The 21,225-nt window shown below is 38.6% G+C and overlaps 5 protein-coding genes across 6 annotated transcripts; 2 read left to right on the top strand and 3 right to left on the bottom strand.

Moving 5' to 3' along the window:
- Positions 1-47: 47 nt before the first annotated feature.
- On the bottom strand, positions 48-6,468 carry sfxn1 (sideroflexin 1). The gene is made up of 11 exons (XM_077732215.1): positions 6,302-6,468; positions 4,721-4,890; positions 4,469-4,639; positions 4,017-4,115; positions 3,879-3,954; positions 3,511-3,596; positions 2,943-3,070; positions 2,823-2,872; positions 2,650-2,699; positions 2,119-2,166; positions 48-2,030 (listed from the first exon to the last, which is right to left on the bottom strand). Exons 2-11 carry the CDS (start codon positions 4,882-4,884, stop codon positions 1,934-1,936), a joined length of 969 nt encoding a protein of 322 aa, XP_077588341.1. The 5' UTR covers positions 4,885-4,890; positions 6,302-6,468; the 3' UTR covers positions 48-1,933.
- A 598-nt stretch (positions 6,469-7,066) lies between these two features.
- Positions 7,067-9,568, bottom strand: LOC144207308 (serine/threonine-protein phosphatase 2A catalytic subunit alpha isoform-like). Of its 2 annotated transcripts, none has more exons than XM_077732703.1 (7): positions 9,273-9,568; positions 8,916-9,125; positions 8,667-8,840; positions 8,492-8,581; positions 8,011-8,172; positions 7,740-7,858; positions 7,067-7,643 (listed from the first exon to the last, which is right to left on the bottom strand). In XM_077732703.1, the coding sequence occupies exons 1-7, from the start codon at positions 9,408-9,410 to the stop codon at positions 7,571-7,573; spliced, it is 966 nt and encodes a 321-aa protein (XP_077588829.1). In that variant the 5' UTR covers positions 9,411-9,568; the 3' UTR covers positions 7,067-7,570. The 2 variants fall into 2 exon arrangements, with proteins under 2 accessions (XP_077588829.1, XP_077588830.1); XM_077732704.1 differs by having other exon boundaries at positions 9,196-9,333.
- gcna (germ cell nuclear acidic peptidase) lies at positions 9,552-14,544 on the top strand. The gene is made up of 13 exons (XM_077733420.1): positions 9,552-10,273; positions 10,378-10,472; positions 10,652-10,817; positions 10,898-10,970; positions 11,043-11,113; positions 11,483-11,549; positions 11,628-11,698; positions 11,782-12,156; positions 12,278-12,428; positions 12,857-13,001; positions 13,098-13,233; positions 13,515-13,719; positions 13,800-14,544. The coding sequence occupies exons 2-13, from the start codon at positions 10,383-10,385 to the stop codon at positions 14,020-14,022; spliced, it is 1,773 nt and encodes a 590-aa protein (XP_077589546.1). The 5' UTR covers positions 9,552-10,273; positions 10,378-10,382; the 3' UTR covers positions 14,023-14,544.
- cetn2 (centrin, EF-hand protein, 2) lies at positions 14,543-16,388 on the bottom strand. Its single transcript, XM_077732705.1, has 5 exons — positions 16,115-16,388; positions 15,873-16,034; positions 15,627-15,755; positions 15,321-15,458; positions 14,543-15,164 (listed from the first exon to the last, which is right to left on the bottom strand). The coding sequence occupies exons 1-5, from the start codon at positions 16,115-16,117 to the stop codon at positions 15,075-15,077; spliced, it is 522 nt and encodes a 173-aa protein (XP_077588831.1). The 5' UTR covers positions 16,118-16,388; the 3' UTR covers positions 14,543-15,074.
- A 423-nt stretch (positions 16,389-16,811) lies between these two features.
- On the top strand, positions 16,812-19,769 carry nsdhl (NAD(P) dependent 3-beta-hydroxysteroid dehydrogenase NSDHL). The gene is made up of 7 exons (XM_077732872.1): positions 16,812-16,997; positions 17,083-17,244; positions 17,389-17,535; positions 17,630-17,758; positions 18,227-18,369; positions 18,762-18,864; positions 18,994-19,769. Exons 1-7 carry the CDS (start codon positions 16,977-16,979, stop codon positions 19,324-19,326), a joined length of 1,038 nt encoding a protein of 345 aa, XP_077588998.1. The 5' UTR covers positions 16,812-16,976; the 3' UTR covers positions 19,327-19,769.
- The last annotated feature ends 1,456 nt before the right edge of the window (positions 19,770-21,225 follow it).

Below are 21,225 nucleotides of genomic sequence, written 5' to 3'. Positions count from 1 at the left end.
CCAATAATTGACAATATAAAGTCATCATTCCACAAAAAAAGATCACATTGAGTTGCTGATCTGCACAACCAGACACCATTTAATTTTCAGAAATACATAAATCAGACTTATTCCCTCACATGATCACCTGGGCTGTATTTTATTTTCTTTATATATGTTTGAGATGTACAGCATTAAAGAGGGATTAGCTCTGATTGGTTACAATTATGTTGAGAGAATCAATCCAAGAAATGACAGGTAAACAAAATAAGGATTTTTGTGCTACTTTGCAACTGTTCTAACGGAAATTAAGTATTGACAAAAAAAAATGAGAAGAAAAATAAGAGTGCAGCATACATCAGCATTCCAACATTGTGCTTTTGTGGCCTAAGACTTGTCTGTAGCAGGAAAACATTACATTCAGCTCACCTTAAAGACGACAAGAACAAAAGTCACTTAGTACCAGCTGGGAACACTTCTGGGAAAAACACTAATTAAAATCAATACACTCGTACAATAATAACAACAACAGTAGATTTCCAGACTATTAAACATCTTTAAGTGATCACACCTTGATGAGGAATGGAATCATCGTTAAACATTTGATGTAAACATTTGCATTCATTGGATTAAATTATTACAACTAACATTTGTGCTTAACATAGAAAAATAGAACCGTTTTGCTAATCCAGTTTGAAGCACCTGGATGACTGAAAGTGACCACCACAGTCCAGGTGGGCCTGATTTAACTATCTTGTTTCAGTATTACCGATCTTTCAGTCAAAGTTTATTTAACACTGATAAAAGTTCTTAACATTTCACAATATGCTGTGCAGAATGTGATATCCAAAACCCATTTTTTTAATGCCTACATGGGTCAGGTAAGTCCCTGTCCTGGTTTTGGACCTAACCTACGCACATTTATTAACAGACTCAGAAATACTGTAAATATTTGTAGGAAAAGACTTCATGAATTGAACAATTAAATTAAAAACTACACATGGTTGTGAATGAGGTCAATCTTGTGCCACATGATGTTTTATATTGTAAAATTAGGACCCCCTGTATCTATATAATCCAAATAACATAAAATAAGTCATACAGTATCATTATAAAATATTAAATGTTACTACTTTCTTTAAAGTATCTGATAAATTAATTTTAAAACTTGAAATAAATGTGTCGTAGACGGGTAGTATTTTTAAGTGATCATTTTATAGTGTATGCTTTGCTAAATTGTTTTGGCATAAATATATTAAGCGACTTAGTCATTGCTCAAAACTTCATTCAGTGACATTTCAGCTGCTGCCAATCACTAGATGAATTGATCAATGTGTGATCTATGTTATTTGACATAAATGGTGCCATTACATCAACCACTAATTTACATTCTAAATTATTTCTATCATTCTGTCAAAGACATGTAAGAAATTAAGGGCGCCTAAAATGACAGTAAGTGCTTGTTGTGGTTTGTTAAATTAACCATCTTAGCCACAATATGAGAAAATATAGTAAGATGGAAATTATGCTTAGTACTAATAGCTGTCGTCAGGAGTGATTACTGGCCTCTTGTTTGTCAAACTGGAAAAATGCAATGAAAAATTGATTTTAAGACTATTCAAAGAGCACCATGTGGGACTATTAATGGCCACCAACTTCTCGTTGATGTAAAAACTTCCCCCCATTTTAATGGTAATTCATTTTGGCAAAAAATAAAGCGATTGTGAACAACGGTGGATTTGGCAAAACATCAGAACTCTTTAAAAATCCATCTTTAGAAAATAAAATCCTGCACTAACACAAAACTAAAAGAAATAAGACTCCCAACTATTGTTGATCGAGAATGACTGTCCTTGTGAAATGAGAAAGACGCAAACTTAACTTTGGCAAACTGAATGAACAGGGCCTATGATCTGGTCATGGTGGTTTTTGGACGCTGTGGTGGGCTTTGCTCTCATAGACCCTTGTTGAAATAGACTCTCTCCAAGCCAGGGTGGCTGACCCGGATCTTCTCTTGCAGTTCAGGCTCCAGACGGCTAACCGATATGGAACTGCAGGATGCATGCAAGTATTATTATTATTATTATTATTATTATTATTTTCTAATGTTACTTGAATTTAAGATGATGTGTTATTCACCTCTTTTGTGGGAACAATGCACAGCATAATGGAGTGGCAAACACCAGGCTGAAAAAAGAAAATGAATGAAACACGGACATTTTGGCTTAGCTTATTTTGATAAATTGTACTTTTTAGAATAAAACCTTGACTTGAGTCAATTTGTTGGGAAAAAAATGCTAAGTGAATGGATTTGTTTTGTTGCTTGCAGAAATGTTCCAATCACATGACTAGAAATGAGTCAGACATGAGTCATAAGATGTCAAACTCAAGACCCAGGTGGGCGAGACGAATATAACATTTAAATAAAATAGTCCTGGATGAAAAATCTAATACCACATGAAGCAAAGGATATTAAATTTCCCTCCTCTTTCATTTTTAAATAGACAAATGTTTTTGATCCTTAAAAAACACTATTTACTAGAAAATATAAGCAAATAATAGACATTGAGAGACTTGGAAAAAAAAAGATTTAGAAAATGTTTTTAGGTCATTTCATCAGTAAAGTATTCCTTGACCATCAATTTTTGGAAACTGATCGAAACCACTCACCAAAATCCCACAAGACTGACTTGAATTGGTGCACTCATCCATGGGAACCTCTGAAAAGAACAGACAGGGAAAACATAAGGCTCACAAAAGCAGTAAATTCCTTAAGTCCTGCATTTTCTCACTATGTGATGAGCACCAGGCCCCTGACTATTTAGTTCATTTTTCTTACTTACCCTCAGAAAAGCCTTCTTTTCCAAGTGGTTCATTAAAAAGGGTGGGATGGCTGTAAAGAAAGAGAAAGAAGAGTCATTGTTTGGATGTGTCTGATGACTCCACGTAGATCTTAGTAGTACCCATTCCTGGGGAGGCCATAAGGATCCTTGAGACCACAACCTGAGAGATGGCCTGCTGTGCCGCTTTGGTGGACTCTCCTATCCTGTTATCATTCTCATCTGTTATGGGAATGCCGTGTTTCAGTTCTCTGAGAACAAGGAGTACAGATTAGTCACTCATACATGGGAATAGTTTCACTTTTAGGATTATATTAAAATAGAATAGAATTTGGAATTGGTCATTAACTCACGTGTACATGTATTTGTATTACATGTCTTGCTCTGTTTAGTTGAACTACAACATTATTTCTAATTACTCATTGCAAAGATTTGGGAATTCGCAGCATGCCTTGCAGTGACCACTTGTAAAGAGCAATATTTATGTATTTTACTTGCAACAAATTATTTCTAACAGTCACTATTTATGTTCACACAGCTTGGAAATTATATTTTTTTTTGTTAAATACAGTACTTTTGGGACAAATGGAGAATCCTTGTCTTGATGCAGTATGTATATAATCATATAATAATACAACAAGTGACTTTTTTTTTTTTTTTTTTTGCGTTTAGGTGGCACTTCAAGCCTTACCTTTGCCTCATCAGAGGTATGTTGATGCAGTTAGCGGCGGCTACGGCAGCGAATGGAACAAAGCGTCCGATCAGAGGAGAGACGTGCTGCAGCGGGACGGAAGAGGCTTGGTCAAACAAAGTAAGGGAACAAAGTTTTGCCTCTGGAATGGTGTATGCCGCATTCAAGCTTGGCTAGCATAAATCAACATGAATAACACAGCGCTGGCACGGAGAGGCGCCGATTCCAATGCACGACCCCGTGAATAATTGTCCTCCTCTCGGACAAAGAGGCTATTTGAGCACGGCAAACATCATGTCAGCACTAGCCCAACGCTTGAGGTCGGCCCGTTAAAATGAGAAGTGGAATGGGGTCAAATGAAGTGATACCTTTGTCAGTGCGTTTAATCCTAGAGCCGTGGCGACAGCGCCTGTGGTGGCAGATACGTACGCAGTGCCCAGCTGACTGCAAATAAGAGAAGTGTATAAGCGTATAGAAGTGGGCAAGATCCGGGCCAGGTGTCGTACCTGACGGTAATGGGGGCGTCGCCACTCCTGTTAGTGTAGTTCACGATGGCGTTGAAAGACTGATTAATCCACTGCCACAACAATACGGCTGGAGTGGTCCTGTGGGAATAAGTTCAGAATTAATTCAACTATTTGATTAGCCCTGAGAAAGAAAATCAAGGATCAATGTGTCTACATGTCTAGAATATTTGGACCAAATTTCATTCTGATGCATCTGTGAATGACATATGAACAGCAATTGTAGTTAATGGCGTTCCCATTCTCACAATGTGAGTGAGATCCTGAGCCCAGGTTGTCTAAAAAGTGAGTTTTGGGAAGTCTTATGGAAATAGAACTTTACATCATGTGAAGTTCTGGTCAAGGATTAAGGGTGTCGTCTTGTAGAGGTCAAACATTTCTAGTGATGAGCAGCAAATCTACTGCGTTTGAGTAAAGTTTCTACGAGTACTTACTTGTAAAATGTCATCATGCATCCAGTGATGGTCATATTCATGGGAACCTGCGCTGACATGCGGCCTATCAGGATCATTTTCTCTCCGGTATCCGGATGAAAAGCCGAGTCAAAGACATATTTGGCACGCCATAGTTCATCTTCTGTCAGCCCCGGGGACACTATACCTTTTCTGGAGGTCGGCAATAAAAAAAAAAAATGGATTTGAACCCTAGTTTTTTGGTGATGACTTTGGCAGCTGGAGTTGTCTTACCTGTAGTCTGTGATGATTTTGTGTGCGCGTTCAAGTTGTTCGTTAGTGAGGAGGACGTTCCGTGGGTCGGTGACAGTGAAGAAATGCTTGGCACGGCCCACAAATGTGCCCTGATCCCAACGGGGCTCTTTGATGTTTATGGACGTAGAGAGCTCTGCAGCCATATTTATCTGGAGACAGAAAATCTGGTTTAACTGATGTCACAAAATGACTGTGGTCATAATTGGACATGACAATTGACATAGGGGTTTCGGTGTTGGAGATTTATGAATAAGAAGGATTTAAATTACATTCAATGCCTCCTTAGATTTAGATTATTATTAGTTTTTCTTTCTTTTGGAACCTTTTGTTTTTAATCCATGCCAAGCTAAATGCAACTTTAGCACCACCTAGTGGTGCTGTGGCGCAAAAGAACCAGGTTGAGGTGATTTTCAGTATTACTTTGGTATAAATGAAATCTTCAAGAAAGAAAAATCATATATTATTTAAAAAAATAGCTACACATTTGACAAATGTATTGTTTTAGTACACTAAGAATTTATAGAGAAAATATACAATGTCAATGTGGGTAATCAGCACCATAAACACCCATATTAACTCTTTCAGCGCCATTGACAATGATTAATGCATGCAAGCTGCAAATCCAGTGCAATTTACACCGTATATTTTAAAATGTCGGTGGCAACATTATAATTTGTGCCAGTGTGCGTGTGTGTCTGTGTGTGTGCACACGCACAGCCAGTTAAAACTGGCCTGCACTGCCATGAACATGTTCTGTGGAAATGCACGCCCCAGTCTCCCAATCTCATCTGCCCTTTTAGCCATTTTTTTGAACCCAACTTAAAAAGATCTGAGCAAGGATTTGCTGCAGGATGATGAAACTCCCTGTGGAATTGCACCAAACATGGCTGCTGGTTGGATTGACCGACACATGAAGACAAATGTGGAGCTTCAGGGGGGCTTTTTCCTGCTCTCCTTCCATTCAATTAAACTGTCACGGGTTGAAAGATTGCGCACATAATCAAAAGGCCTATCTTACTTAATGCTCTGCTTTTTATGAAAGCGTGCAAAAGGCTCACTCCGCGTTAATCAATACTTTTAATTGCTAATGAAGGTGATCCGCAGAAAGGTGAACTTTGATCTCCAAGCTCTCCCCCGTTAGTGTCCTCACTCTCGGCCAATCACAGCAGGCCATTGTGGCTACACATTAACCACCAATTGCTTACCCACGATCAATATAATCATTTTTATGATTTTTCCCAAATATTTTTCAGAAGGTCCTAGATGAGCCATTCATTCCCCCCTCCTCTCCCTCTCTGCAAAAACACCCCGAGTGAGAAGATGAGCCAAAACCAGTTCCATCTGGATCGGTTCTTGTCATAAAATTGTCCTTACAGTGGGAAAATGTATGGGGAAAAATGTCATAACTAGAAAAGATGAATTTGGCAATGCGGACAGCTGTGCGGGTTGAATTCAACTAGTATGGAGGCGTCACAATCACAACGCGCACGCTTTCTTGATCCCGATCGCATGACATTAAGAATTAATAATAATTTGGACAGGAAATAATAGATGACTTACAGCAATAAGGACTCCGGTGCTCCGTGAGAAAGATCCCTGAAAGGCTGCAGCCAGCTAATTTAGCGAGCAGGCAACACCGCGCACACACTCGGCCACATCAGACACGCTCCTACACCGGAAATAGCTGGACGACAATTTAAGAGTTGAAATAAATGAGACGATTATTGTGAAGATGAACGTGTCAAACGTATTTATTACACCGGTTAAGAAACGAATTAAGGTAAATTGCGAGTACGCCTGAGAGATAATCTGGTTTTCCCGTTTGTCAGATTGCGGTGATACCTTTTATTTTTTTAAACGTTTTCCGCTTATGTAGCGTCACACATGCGGACTTCATTCATTGCTGCAATTTTTCAGAGGAACAATTTCTAGTGGAAATATGTGAAATAAACCGATTTAGTCATCCTTTCAGGGACAGTGAACATTATTGTAAAGTAAACGCTCAAGATTTTAATCCTTTATGGAGCAAGTGACTCTTTTTGGTAATTAAACATACAAAATTGTCCTTATATGTGAAGGAAGGGTTGTTTGTGTACCCCATTTGTTGCCCATAGTTACTTGGGAAAAGCTCCAGCACCCCCTGCGTACCTTTTGAGGATAAGCAGTACAGAAAATGAATTCCTTGAGTTCAAATGTCATGTAGTTAGCATGTTATTTATATTCTTGTGTATATTTAAAAGTATTGGTTTCCAAGCAGTAATCATTCAATTAAATGCAAATTTATTTACCACAAAAATTCAACACAACAAAAATAAATATTTTTTTAAGTGATTATAATACATTAAAAACTCCTGGCTGTACCACTTGGGCTGTCTGATTTTGGACATTCCATGTATTTATTTGCCTCTTCGTCACATTGACCCTACTAGCCATAGTGTCATAACATCTGGGAATTTACAGTACTACTACGAAATTGTGTGCAGTGCTGTATCAACCAGTCATTTTGTTTCCCTTCTCTTAGGCGGTGAAGAATTCCTCGGCATCTGTGCTTCATTACTGCCTGGAAAACACGACGTCACATCCACCATTGCATTCCATTTGCACAAATGCAGGGTTTTGCATTCTGCTGCTGTTTAAAGGAGGGAAAACAATCCAGCGCCAAGAACAGAATCATTTCAGGTATCTGATAATCATACATCACTACCCTAAGTGCTTTTACACAAAAGTCCTAATTGACAGTTCTTTGGGAAAGCCACTTATTTCGATGTGAAGTGGGCGAAGTAGTAGTTTTCCGTTATGCGTTCGTCAACGTTCACCATCTTGAGTTCTTCAGAGGAGGTAGTCTGGAGCTGGCCAGGAAAAATGGGGCTTTTGTTTGCGGGGTGCAGGGTCAAACTGTTGGCTGACAAGCAAAAAAATTGGAAAAATATTGGAAAAAAACATTTTTCCCTCCACAATTCAACGTCCATTATAAAGAAACAATTTAAAACGGACTTACAAGGAGCATTTTAGCGTGTCCTCAAGCTCCATGATTGCTGCCTTGTTCCCACATCGATAGCAATAATTCGGTGCACTAAAGATGGTCACGACATTTTTGTCATGACACCAACTAAAGCCCTGAAATGAAAAGTCTAGATGTTATATAACGGCCTTCCTCTGGTCACAGAAAAACTATTCTGCACGACATGTACAATCCAGTTAAATACAAGATTCGACAAAGATTAAATATGGACCATTTTTAATTGATGAGTCAGATTTTCAAAAGGTACCTCCATCTCCATCTGGTGAGCCCGTGAAATTAAAGTAAGACTGTTTGCGTGGTTAAAAGTCTCTGAGATGTCTTGGCCAAAAGTGTAGCCCGCTCCACGGAGAGAAATGTCCCACCCGTAGTGATCATCTGGGTCGGACCATAACAAATCGCACATTGGACCCTAAAAAACAGCAGGATATAAACACATTTATTCAGTTGCATGGGTGCAATTGTTTTCCATGCCGTAAGTTGCAGGGCCTAAGCCAGGCCAAAAAATAATTTCAAATGAAACAATTTTCTAGCATTTTTCCTTTCAGATGACTATTTTTGTCCATTTTAAAAAAATGGCCACATAAAGATGTCCAGATTGCTCCATGAGCTGGATTCTACTGTTTGAGTTTGAATGATTTAATAGGGGACAGAACATATTCATGAACATAATTATATTCATGTTAATGAACATTTATATGTAAATATGTAAAATTTTATCCAAGGGCTACCTCATGGGGAACTTCCTGCAAGCGGTCTATCGCCCTAATGTTTTCCAGAGTGACTATTGAGGGAGACAATCCTCCATGAAGACACAGAATCTAAACAAAAAAAGATAACATCACATTTACATCCATAGCCTCAAATTGGGTCCAACTGGATCTCATACAAAAAAAAAAATCTAACCTGGTTATCCACCAGAGCAGTCAAGGGCAGATAATCGAATAGATCAGTAAAATACTTCCAAACGTTGCTGTTTCCATATTTCATCAAACACTCATCGTAGAAGCCGTAGACGTGCGTGAGCTGTCTCGTCTCGTGGTTCCCTCTCAGAATGGTTATCCTTTCCCGAAACCTGACCTGCGAGCACAATATTGACAGCTTAACCAATTAGAAGTCAAATCATAGTACTGCGTATTGTTATTTTTCTAGTACCTTTAGACAAACAAGGAGCGTCACCGTCTCCACCGAATAATAGCCTCTATCCACATAGTCTCCCATGAAGAGATAATTAGTATCCGGGGGCTTCCCACCTATCTTAAAGAGCTCCATGAGGTCATAAAATTGACCGTGAACATCTCCACAAACTGTTACTGGACAGCTCAACTCCAGCACGTTGGACTCCTTCTGCAAGATCTCCTTTGCCTATGACAAAAGTCATATTAATCACGATACAATCATGCAGCACGAGTATAGGTATATAGTATGTATGTACATTGGGGGCTTAGACAAGCATCCAGTATGCGTTTCCATGTTGGTGGCAGGTGTTTTATTTCCCACTGCAGGTCTTACCCTTTCACATAGTTCTTGGACTTGATTTTCCTTGAGCTGCCTGCACTCATAGAGCTGCTCGATCCACATGTCCAGCTCTTTGTTGACTGACATGTCATCCATGCTGCTGCCTTGTTTCAAATCCCAAGGGAAAATCATGAGGACAATAATAAGCAGGCCAGACTAAGTTAGAACAGAGTGAATGTGTATTTATTCGAGAAATATTGAAAATTCGTCATGACTTCAAGGGAATTGCTCGCTTTGGTTTGTATTCTAAATCACAATGACGTGCGCTTTGTTTCAGGTGAGAATTTTGTTCGTTCGTCTGCCCTCTACTGGACAGAATAATGAAACACTCACTTGATACCTAGGTACCAAATTTTTTGTGTAACTTATGATTTTCATCTCATCTTATCTCATTTTATGAATCGCTTTATCCTCACTGGGGTCATGGGGGTGCTGGAGCCTATTCCAGCTGACTTTGGGCAAAAGGCAGGGGACACCCTGAATTGGTGGCCAGCCAATCGTAGGGCGTGAGTATTTAGGAGCCATCTTGCATCAGAAAACTTGTCTGCCAAGTTCTATAGTAGCGGACGAATGCTGGGTGCTTTTCTCCACTAAAATACTATGAACACACTATATATGGTTTACAAACTGTTTGAATGACAAAAAAAGTATCAGCTTGTCTACTGATTCAGTCTGGATGTTGAGGCAAAATATTTCCAAATATTTTCTTCATGTACTCCCTTTCTTATGTTCTTTAAAAATGTTTGGAAATTGGTTGCAAATTGAACAATGTATGGGCCCATAATTGATGATTGTTGGCTCACAGTAAGTAACAGTCATTTAGTTTGACCGATAGGATGTGTATGATTCAGAAACCCCCTTATGTAAACCCTTCCACCATTGGCTCTTCACTGCATAATAAAACTCGCCCTCATTGGTTCGTCTACTATCCACGGGATTCGAATTCGACATATCCGTAAAGTACTTCCAAACGTCGAGGTGCGTCGATTTGCAAGGTAAATATTGTAATTCCACTCTTTACCATTTTAGCTTGTTGTTGCAATATCTAAATCCACTGTTATTGGGATATTAAGTGTTTGGATTTCTTCTGTTTTTCAAGGAAAAATGAACGATGAAACTCGCAGTTTATTTGAACGAGTTGCCCCAAAGATGATCGGGAGTGCCAATAATAGACTGGAAAGAACAGAAAATAAGGTTTGTTGTGTTTAATGCATTTCCTTGCAGTTTTTGAAGCATTTTGGGGCTGAAATGCATGCATATTTTCCCCTATTACCTAGCATGCGCCACCAGTAAATTTGCAGAACATACACGTAGGAAAAGTGATAGACAATAATATAAGGTATTTCTATTTTTCATTATTTTTGCACATGAAGAATGGGAAGCAAGGTGGCCCAAGTAAAGATCAATTTGGGAATCGATCAGGGTCATCTATCTGTTGTTTATCGGATGATGAGGAGGACAAAGAGAACCAGAGCATCAAGAGCAAAGTATCCGTAACGACTGAATGGAATGACTCCAGTGATGATGACTTTGACCAATGTAAGTGGGACAACATTTGGAACTGAGTTGGATCTCATTCATTGAATGTGACTCTCATACCTTGAATTTCCATTCTTTAGGTCTTGTCAGATGGGCCACTCCTAAACCTAACCTTACCTCAAAGAAACCCTGCAGTGCTGCAAAGACAGACCAGTAAGATATAGTATTTTTCATTAGTTCACTTTGTAAACTACTTCTAACATGTTTTTCTTTTGCATCCCAAAGTGTTCTTGCAGTAAGCTCGGATAATAATAATTATGATGATGATGATGATGACAGTGGCGATTTTGAAAAATGTAAGTTGCCTTTTCCTGCACACTATATTGTTTGATACATTAGTTTGAGTGTAATGACTATAACATGGTAAAAGTAAACAGCAAATGAGTGCCAAATTATGATTTTTTTTTTTTTTTACATCACAACATTAGTGCAGTTGTTATTTTATCTGGACACGATCACAATTTTATAGCACCTTTTTAAAAATGTTACATTGATTTTCTGCACTGTAATCCTCTAAAGTTGAAATTTAAATACAATACAATCTAAAATAGATGACTAAAATGATATATTTTGCACATATTATTTGCTTAAGAGTGAACTGCAAATGTTTCTATTTCCAAGTGAAATACAACAGAACAGTACTTAGTGTAACTTTTGTTTATTAGTCCTGCAGCGTGTGAAAACTCCGACTAGCAAACCCCAGAAAATACCCGAGAGTGAAAGTGACGACAGGTGACTATTTTCATTTAATTTCGCATTTCATAATACCCCAGGTGTGTTCTAAAAAAGCAATCTGTTTTCCCCCACAAGCCTAAAAAACTTCATCGTGGATGATGACTTATCAGAAGATGACTTCATTCTGCCAAAATCTTCATCTAAAGGTAATTCCTATCAATTTAATCAGCCTGGAGTTGAATTGTGAATCACTGCAATTGTGATTGCTATCCTCTTAATTTTCTTCCAGTGTCAAATAAGAACCGTACACCAGCTGCACTAAACAAAATCAGGAGGCCACTATCTGACTGTGCATCCTCATTATTAAGCAGTGATAGTGAGGATGAGGATGATAGTGCTTTTTGGAGGACTTGCCACACTAAGCCAAAATCTCTGAACAAAACTAAAAAGACCAAACCAGCGTCTGGCCCAGCAGTAACCTTCAGCGTACCTCGTCTCCCCCACCGTCCCACCTCATCTCTACATTCGACCACTCGTACGCTTTCTGCTCCTTCCAAGGTGGATAACTCGTCCGATTCAGATGAAGAGTTCATGTCTTTACTGGATAGGCTAAGAAAGAAGAATGTATTTGCTGGCACTACATGCTCACCTATCACAAACAAAGGTGCAGTATAACAATGTTTGCTTGTTATCGACTGAATTATGGAACCAATATATCTTATATGTGGAGCAAAAGAGAAACACTGAGAGACTGTGGTTTAAAATCTGCTTGTTCTTCAATACAGATGTGAATTTTGTCTCACCACCACCACCACCCGTAAAGCCGAGGGTTAAACCCAAGTCTTTGGGTGCCGAAACTCCGGCTGTAAAGACTCCTGGGAAAACCACTAAGCCAACAGTGAGTCAAACAGAGCCAAGACATGGCCCAATCAGCAGGTACATCAATATTAAATTATTATTACATATTCAAATTCAAGTCTTAATGCATAGAAAGACTTGTTGTTGTAGATACAATTAATTGTGTAATTATCTTTTAACAAGATTATATTTAATTTGACCCCCTGTGAAGTTAAAAAAAAACATAAGCATATTCAAAATAGATAGTTCTAATCAGTTTTTGGTTCACAGACAACCAATCCATATTTTCCATAATATTATTTTGGCGAAGGAAAAGGTTTTTCAGTTACTTTTTTTTCTGTGATTTTTTTTTTGGTGAAATCTCTTGACACCGGAGTTGTTACTATACTATATTTGAAAATGTGACTATTTTGTAGTTAAATTTCAATATGGATGAAGTTGACTTGAATAATTCACTTTAGTGGATTGAAAAAAAAGTTGTTGCATTTTCTTTGTCTTTCTTCCAGATTGTCATTGTGCAAAACTCCTGGTTGCTTCTTAGAGACGCTGTCAAACCCAGCAACCAGTTATTGCTCCAACTTTAAGAAAAAAAAGGAAGAACTTACCACCAAATTGTACAGTTTATACAACACCAGTGTTTTCGATTTGAAGGTACATACTGTGGACTTCCCTATTTCTGCCTCTCAATTCTAAAGTGTTCCTTTGTGATACTTAACTTGTTCCTAATACATTGCCTGGCATTTCTAGCTCCCTACAAATATGTCAGTGACTTGGAACAAAAAGATGCGTAAGACGGCAGGCTATTGTGTCACTGGACAGGAGCGAGGTGGAGGCAACCGTTACGCTCGCATTGAACTGTCTGAGAAAGTCTGCGATTCTGCAGGTGACAGGAACCCATACCATCCAATATATGTATAATTAACAAAAAAAGAATAACTCTGTGCAATCACTTTGGGGTGTGCACTAACAATGTGTGATATTTTAGAATTACTCTGCCCGGATATGACTTTTTAAATGACTTATTTGTGTTTTTTATTGGGAAACACGCACTTTGTGGAGTATTACTGCTAATTTTGTTGTATGCAGCTGTTGTATAATGACAAAAAAAGGCTTTTGACTTGACTCTGGTCTACAGTTTTCTAAATTTTCCGAATTCTAACACAGATCGCCTCCGGGACACACTCATCCACGAGATGTGCCACGCTGCGACATGGCTGATCAACGGCGTGAGAGACGGACACGGACGCTTCTGGAGGTTATACGCTCACAAGTCCACTTTGGTGCATCCCGAGTTGCCCGTGGTGACTCGCTGCCACAGCTATGACATCAAATTCAAATTTCAATACAAATGCACCAAATGTCAAAACACGTATGTAATATCTTTTCTTTTTTTTTTTTTTTTAATGGTATGTCTTGGTTCCTTCTTTAATTCCCTGTGGATGCCTGCAGGATCGGACGTCATTCCAAGTCCTTGGACACCCAGAAGTTTGCCTGCGCCCTCTGCACAGGTAAACTCGTTCTGCTCACGCCAGCCAAGCCTCGCCCTCCTACGCCTTTCGCCAAATACGTGAAGGAGCATTATGGGTCAGTACGCCAGGAGTTAGTTGACCAAAAGCATGGGGAAATAATGAGGAAGCTCAGTGTAGACTTTGCTGCTCAGACTAAGTTGTAATATCAACAGTTGAGACTTATAAGGTAAGTGGAAAACTGCAACATAACCACAATTAAAACACAATGATGTGGCTGGCGGTATTGTGTTTATCAGTGTAAATTTGATTGGTTTAATAATGTTTGTGGGTGAAGTTGCGATGTTTTCTAATCGAATGGCAGCTAGATGACCTGTTTATAGATTTTTTTTCTTTATTTTTTTACTGTTTGATAAATTTTATTGGATCAAAACAATATTAAAGAAAAGTTTTTTAGCGCTGGGAAAAATTGCGCCTGATATTGTTTGACTTTTTGCTAGTCAATCATACTGTAAATAGCTATTTACACCAATTTTGCCACTTAATGGAGTTTTCAGCGTTCTATTGCATGTTTATGGAATTTGGAAGAAAGAAAATTCATGCAAATATTGTCTTAAAAATGTAAACAAATCGCAGAAGGCTACTGTCTAGATTTAAACACTTATATTTTGTCACTGAGGCTCTTGTGCCAACTACAACTTAAGTTTGAATAAAATAAACACAAGCAATGCTTTAAGATATTTATTTTCATCCATACTATAAATAAATAAATGAACTATACAATATACAAACATTGAAAAATACAAAGCACAGGAAAACTAGAAATAGCAATACCTACAATGGTGGTCAATTAAGAGTTTGCATGTGATTTTAGCATCACTTTTGAACGGCGTTTTATACAATTACACGCCAATGGCAGCCGGAGTATTTTACCAATTGCTACCTGATCACTTTTGAATAGGCAACATTTCGATTGACGAACAATGCAATCTAGAAGAGACGATGCAAATAGTATAGCATCTGTTGGAATGATCTCTGAGTACTAGTATTACTACAACACTTGTTTCCACTTCACTGTTCCCTTTGCACAATCCTGGAATGAGCTCTAAATAATGTATTGAAGCAGGCATTTTTTTGCCACTAATGAACAACTGACCATATAATCTTCACAAAAGTATGCAGCATCCAGAACAAGAGCATCCAATCAGTATTGGTCTTTTTGACCTACAAACAACTGTGTAAATCCAAGCTTTTACTATCAGTACAGAGAGGTTTTCTTCATAATCCTTAGGAACTCTTGCTGGTTCACTTCTCCATCACCATCTCTGTCGGCCTCCTCAATCATTTCCTTAACACAAGAATTAAAAAAAATACTGCTGTACTTACTAAAAAAAATCCAAGTTACAAAACAAGTTCTGCAACCAAATAATTTCGTATGTAGAGTCACAACTGTATTTGTAAAACTTGTACAGATTTCTTTTGCTAGAACACATTTATACACTACCTGCAGCTCTTCATCAGTGAGGTTTTCTCCAAGTTCCTTAGCAACTCTCTTGAGATTCTTAAACGAGATCCTACCGGTCTCGTCGTCGTCAAACAGACGGAAAGCTTTCAGTATCTCCTCTTTGGAATCCTTTTCGGCCTTTAATAAAACAAATAGCATTTATTACAACCTGTTACAACATTGACTTAAGTAGCAGTAAAAATCTTCATGAATGATGTATTTCCTATATGTGACTTGCATTTTTTTTAATAATTTGCATTCATTGAAGATTTTCATTTCTGATATTTCTTATATTTATATATTTACCATCTTTTGGGTCATGACACTGAAAAAATTTCCAAAGGAGATCTTTCCTGTGCCATCTTTGTCCACTTCACCAATCATCTTCTTGATTTCCTCCTTCTTTGGTTCAAATCCCAATGCTCTCATGGCAACCTTGCAAATAGAAACTCATTCATGATAAACAATGCACCAAGCACACACACCCCAATCAAGTAATCCATCATTCTTTGTAGTACAATTCTTATGTCTTGCAGTTTGAACCCTATTTACCTTAAGTTCTTTCACATCAATGTATCCAGCTCCATCAGTGTCAAAAAGCTCAAAAGCCTCCCTGATCTCCTGTTTTTGCTCCTCAGTCAACTCAGGTTTAGGGGTGGTTTTCTTGCGAGGGGGAGGCACCGGCCCCTGCAAGGATGGCCTCTTGGCACAAGCCTTGCACAAACAAAAACAAGCATCTTTAAATCTTCCCATGGCTATGCAATCAAATAGTCCAGTGAATTATTCTTACTTACCATTTAATATTTATCTGGCCAAGCAAGACTGCTTATTTGCAGGCTTGGGATATGTCGTGCAAAGAGATGTGATATGCAGTATTTTTAAATTAGATGCATATGTCAATCGAATCTGAACTTGAATTTAGAAGGCTAGTGATAAATGTGTAAATAAACAGCGTTTCCTATGTTAGCATGTCTACAGTCCGTGTGGCAGTTGTTTGGCGAGGAGGCGTTTATTTTACTCACCCTTTGTGCATGGAAAAGACGACGCGTTAGGAAATTGAATTGGAAGGTTGATACGGACTTTGTGGTGTGGAAATTAAACATACAACTCGGGGAAAAGATTATTGGTTGTTACGCAGGGATGGAGAAAAGTCAATTGGACAGTGTTTAAAAACTGCAAGAAGATGTGCAAAAACTACAAATACGCATGAGATCGTGATTATCTTTTACTAAGATCCTGTTGTTTAATATTGTGATCAAATGCATACAAACGTTTTGTTACATAAAAACAATATAATACGCCCCTATTTGGTATTTTTCCCGAATTACTTGGTGAGAAGACAAGTGTACTTGTTGACACACGTCAGACATCTAGTCGCATAAATGTATCTGGATTCAACTACATTGACCAAACGATTTCTTATTGGTCGAAATTGTGGCCTTCTTTGACGCTTGTGCTTTCTGATTGGCCAATGGGGCATGCCTTGCCTTGCTGTCCAATTAATAGTAAGAATTCACTCAGCTGATTTAGTCAGGCAGGTAACAGGACACATGGTACACATTCAAACCTAACAAAAGTACCACTTGATCATCTTAGTGTTTTGCGTTATTTTAAAAGCTTAAATCACAAGCAATAGTCGTCCATACCTCGCGGATTATGGCCACGCGAGTTCGTCCGGTAAGTTATAACACTTTTTGTGTCTTTTAAAAGTTTATTTACTGTCTTAAAAGTGAGATCATCAACCCCACCATGTGTCTTTCAGAGTAACAAACGATGTGCAGTTATCGGGGGATCCGGTTTTCTGGGCAGACATCTGGTGGAAAAGTTGGTAGAACGTGGCTACACCGTTTCAGTGTTCGACATACGTCAGTGCTACGAGATGCCTGGTGTGACCTTCCATCAGGGCGACCTTTGTGATTTACAGGTGAGGGCATCATCATCATGTAGTTCTGAGGGGTGCTGGAGCCTATCCCAGATAACTAAGGGCACCGGGGCTGTGGGCACTCTGGATCAGTGGCCAGCCAATCGCAGGTCACAAGGAAAAAGACAGTGCATGCTTCTCTTTCAGGCTCTCCTGCTAGCGCTGAAAGGCACGTCTTTGGTTTTCCACTGTGCTTCTCCATCACCAGCTAGTGATGACAGGAGACTGTTTGAGAAGGTGAACATTCAGGGTACAAAGACTGTCATTCAAGCCTGCATTGAAGTTGGAATACAGGTGAGGATATCTGGCTGTTAAGCCAGTGGTGTATAAATAGTCGAATGCTGTATTGAGAGTGATGGTTTTCAACTTCTGTTTCTGTTTATGCCAGAAATTGGTGCTGACGAGCAGTGCCAGTGTGGTTTTTGAGGGCACCGACATTAAGAACGGGAGTGAAGATTTACCATATGCCAAGAAGCCCATTGACTACTACACAATGACCAAAATTGAGCAAGAGAAGGTAGGAGTTACAAAGACGTGGACAGCATATTAACAACTAAAAATTACATTTATAATGCACCATTCAATATGTATGGTAATGGCAATGCTTTCTCCTCTAAATATCTTTATTTTGAAAATTAATGCCTTAAATTTGATCTATTTACTCCCCACCCTATTAGAAATTATGGGCAAACAATGTGTCGCTTCCATATATGTAAAAAAATAAAATAAAATAGTGTGAATATGTCCTTTGCTCATGGGCATATGAGTACTATTCCTTGTTAGTGTCAGTGGGGGCTTCACACACGATGCCCTTTGGTCACAGGTCACATTCTTAGACACTTGTCTCATTACATTTTACATAAATTAAATCCCTTGACAGCACTCTAGTTAAAAACAGTGCTGGCCTTGAGCACTTGCCTTGCATCTCAAAACTGTCAAAAATGCAGATTTTCTCACATTTACTTTTTGGATGTTTGCATTCCAGTTAGTCCTGGAGGCGTGCGACCCGAAGAAGGGTCTCCTCACCGTTGCCATTCGCCCTCATGGCATCTTCGGACCTCGGGACCCGCAGCTGGTACCCATCCTGGTGGATACAGCTCGCAGGGGAAAGATGAAATTCATCATTGGGTGAGTCTATGAAGGAGAATGCAGCATTCATTTGAAGACATGTTTAACATTGAGGTGTAAGCAATGACCTATGCTTGTAGCAGCTTAAAAATTTGACATGAACAAGTTTAAAGGGAAAGAAAACCTCTTGATCATGTTCATCCCTCCCGAAACAGTCTTTCACATTCATGTACCCCATCAGAAGGAAAAATAAGTAAAGGAATTCATTTTTAATCCACCTTCTAATGCTAATTATAGTACACAACAAGCTAGACACAGATATTCTTTGGGTCTCGAAAGACCAGTCAAAATGATTTTCCAATGGCACCCCAAACCCTGAATATAGATAATTGTATCACTAACAACAAGCAAATATTTTTATGGTATTAAGTTTTTAATTTATTTATTGTCAGGGATGGCACCAACATGGTGGACTTCACTTTTGTGGAAAATGTTGTACATGGACACATCTTGGCTGCTGAGCACCTGAGAACTGACTCTCCCATATGTGGAAAGGTAGGTTAGAATAACATCTCCAATGAAAAGTGCCTACCAGTGTCCTCATTTAAAAAGGCCCATATTTAAATACATTTGTCAGAAAACCAAGACCTATATATGATATATATTTTATTTCCATCTCGCTAGCCCTACCACATCACCAACGATGAACCAATTCGGTTTTGGGGCTTCATGTCCGAGGTGTTGATGGGTCTGGGGTACGCCGCTCCGCGTTACCACCTACCTTACACGCTCGTGTACGCCTTGGCCATCCTGCTCTGGCTGCTGTCAGTAGTGTTAAGCCCCCTGACGTCATTTAAACCTACATTTACCCCGATGAGAGTGGCTCTGGCCGGAACCCACCACTACTATAGCTGTGCTCGAGCCAAGGAAGACATGGGCTATAAGCCCCTGGTCAGCCTAAAAGAAGGCATTAAACGCACCGTGGAAAGCTATCCTCATCTCAGAAAGAATGCTTGATATGAAAGTAAGTAGTAGTTGGGGCACATGTAATGAATGGACCATTCGAAACGGACACAATTTTAAACAACACAACTTTTCAGGTGAGAACATTTTTTTGCCTTTTCAATTTTTCATGGAGGATTTTTTTCTTACCACCAGGTGGCAATACTTGGTCAGTAAGCAGGCTCTCAATTCAATGAATTCAAAATCAGTTTAAAATATTGACTTGAGAAAATATTATGATGATGATAATTCACACTGTGAGGCTGTTGTGGTTATCCAGTCAGTCCCCAAAAAATGACTGTGGAGATTCAACTGAAACTTTATGTACAATGTTGTTGGGATTTGGAATAGGCACCAACACCCTTTGTATTGTAAGTGAAGACCTGTACGTATGTATGATAAATATTGTGGGTAAGATTGGTGATCTGAAGCATTATTAAAATGTAAAAGAATTTCCAGACTATGTATTTTGTTCCCTTACCCTTGCAACACTTAATGAGGCAGTCAATTATACTCAAACTCTTCATTTCAATCTTATAACTCAAGGCCAATTTTTTTATTATTCCAGTCCACGCCTAGTTTCACCCACTGACGTGGCTAAAAATGGTGTTGCTGCAAGGACACAGCCAACAGAAAAAATGTTTTCCGTCACTGTCAAGTACCCAAAGTAAGAATGTCATTTAAATAACCTGTTTCTGATTTTCACCCACAGATTTTCTGCACATATTTTTGAAGAGGTAATTAACACCCCACCCTATGTATCAAAATATATTTGTCACCCTTTTAAATCTTTGATGCTAGAATCACATCTGATAACACCCAATTAATACAATTTCAAAGTTAAACATAATAAAAATGCTCTAATGTATGTTCAGTCCAGACATTTGACCAAAAAAACACCTAAATTGACCACCCTTTCTTTAACTGATCTACCAAAACACCCAAAATTTTGCTATAGGTGACATAACTGTCAACTTGCATATGTTTTTCCCATATTTGATACATTTTTTTGATCATTTAAAATTGTGTACTCCATATAACAACTTTTGTATGGGATTTTTTTAAAGTACGTTTTTCGCAGACGAAAACATCATCATTGAATGCTAATAATGCTTTAATCATATTATATTCACCTGCCCGCCTTTTCACTGTATAAATATAAGGTGTCAGCAAGCAATGTAACCAGCCAGTCAGCATCATACAGCGACGTTTTGTATTGATTAATAAGGGGAATTGCAATCAATAAGAAGAGCAATTGGCCAAGGTTGACAGGTATGAGATGAGTACTGACCATTTTTTTTGAGTGATTTCTAATTATACTGTCTTTCTTGAGATAGATTGAAAATAATATTAAGATCATCCAGAGCTGTTAGTCAATGACCAGGTATTTTTCTCCTTGAGTTTTTCTACCTGTCACTTCTGATGCACCTATGCATAAATACCAAAGGCTTCATCACCCCGGTGGCCTTCGTACGAATAAGCACGTTAATAGAGAGTTGATTGATGACTCGTAAAGTAATCTGTCATTACTCCTCCGCCACCCAAAAAAAATGCAATGACTCAAATACCCAGTGTTGCGTTGCAATATTGCATTGACATCATGGTAAAATATTTTGCATTCTTTAAAAAAAATATTTTTCAGTGTGCAGAAGCCATCAGGATTGAATGACTGAGTTACAGTTGCTGGCCAAACTGGTTTGTCGCTTCGAGGGGGGAAAAAAGACAGACCGATCCAGCTCAAACAAACAAAGGTCATATTTTCATATCACGCAGGTTAAACTGTGCTTAGTTTTGCTGTTTGACTGTGGATTTGTTTTGAATGGGTTCTCACTGTATTTATCATTGTTAAAGGCTTAGTCAGCTCCTGATTCTTTTGTTGTTGTTACAAAAACACTGCGGAATATTGTTGTGGTG

The sequence above is a fragment of the Stigmatopora nigra genome, chromosome 14, assembly GCF_051989575.1.
Source record: "Stigmatopora nigra isolate UIUO_SnigA chromosome 14, RoL_Snig_1.1, whole genome shotgun sequence".
NCBI lineage: Eukaryota > Metazoa > Chordata > Actinopteri > Syngnathiformes > Syngnathidae > Stigmatopora > Stigmatopora nigra.
This window is presented reverse-complemented; position numbering and strand designations above follow the sequence as displayed.

Excerpts from the sequence above, each read along its gene's own strand:
- sfxn1 (XM_077732215.1), bottom strand. The coding sequence starts at position 4,884 with ATGGCTGCAGAGCTCTCTACGTCCATAAACATCAAAGAGCCCCGTTGG. Across the intron at positions 2,700-2,822 it reads AAAAGAAGGCTTTTCTGAGG|AGGTTCCCATGGATGAGTGC; the intron begins GTAAGTAAGAAA and ends TGTTCTTTTCAG. Across the intron at positions 2,031-2,118 it reads GCATTGTTCCCACAAAAGAG|TTCCATATCGGTTAGCCGTC; the intron begins GTGAATAACACA and ends TGCATCCTGCAG.
- gcna (XM_077733420.1), top strand. The coding sequence starts at position 10,383 with ATGAACGATGAAACTCGCAGTTTATTTGAACGAGTTGCCCCAAAGATG. Across the intron at positions 12,429-12,856 it reads AGACATGGCCCAATCAGCAG|ATTGTCATTGTGCAAAACTC; the intron begins GTACATCAATAT and ends TCTTTCTTCCAG. Across the intron at positions 13,234-13,514 it reads GAAAGTCTGCGATTCTGCAG|ATCGCCTCCGGGACACACTC; the intron begins GTGACAGGAACC and ends ATTCTAACACAG.
- cetn2 (XM_077732705.1), bottom strand. Across the intron at positions 15,459-15,626 it reads GTGTCATGACCCAAAAGATG|GCCGAAAAGGATTCCAAAGA; the intron begins GTAAATATATAA and ends GTTTTATTAAAG. Across the intron at positions 15,165-15,320 it reads TCACTGATGAAGAGCTGCAG|GAAATGATTGAGGAGGCCGA; the intron begins GTAGTGTATAAA and ends TCTTGTGTTAAG.
- LOC144207308 (XM_077732703.1), bottom strand. The coding sequence starts at position 9,410 with ATGATTTTCCCTTGGGATTTGAAACAAGGCAGCAGCATGGATGACATG. Across the intron at positions 9,126-9,272 it reads TCCAAGAACTATGTGAAAGG|GCAAAGGAGATCTTGCAGAA; the intron begins GTAAGACCTGCA and ends CTTTTGTCATAG. Across the intron at positions 8,173-8,491 it reads TGCAGGAAGTTCCCCATGAG|GGTCCAATGTGCGATTTGTT; the intron begins GTAGCCCTTGGA and ends GCTGTTTTTTAG.
- nsdhl (XM_077732872.1), top strand. The coding sequence starts at position 16,977 with ATGGCCACGCGAGTTCGTCCG. Across the intron at positions 16,998-17,082 it reads TGGCCACGCGAGTTCGTCCG|AGTAACAAACGATGTGCAGT; the intron begins GTAAGTTATAAC and ends TGTGTCTTTCAG. Across the intron at positions 18,370-18,761 it reads AAGATGAAATTCATCATTGG|GGATGGCACCAACATGGTGG; the intron begins GTGAGTCTATGA and ends ATTTATTGTCAG.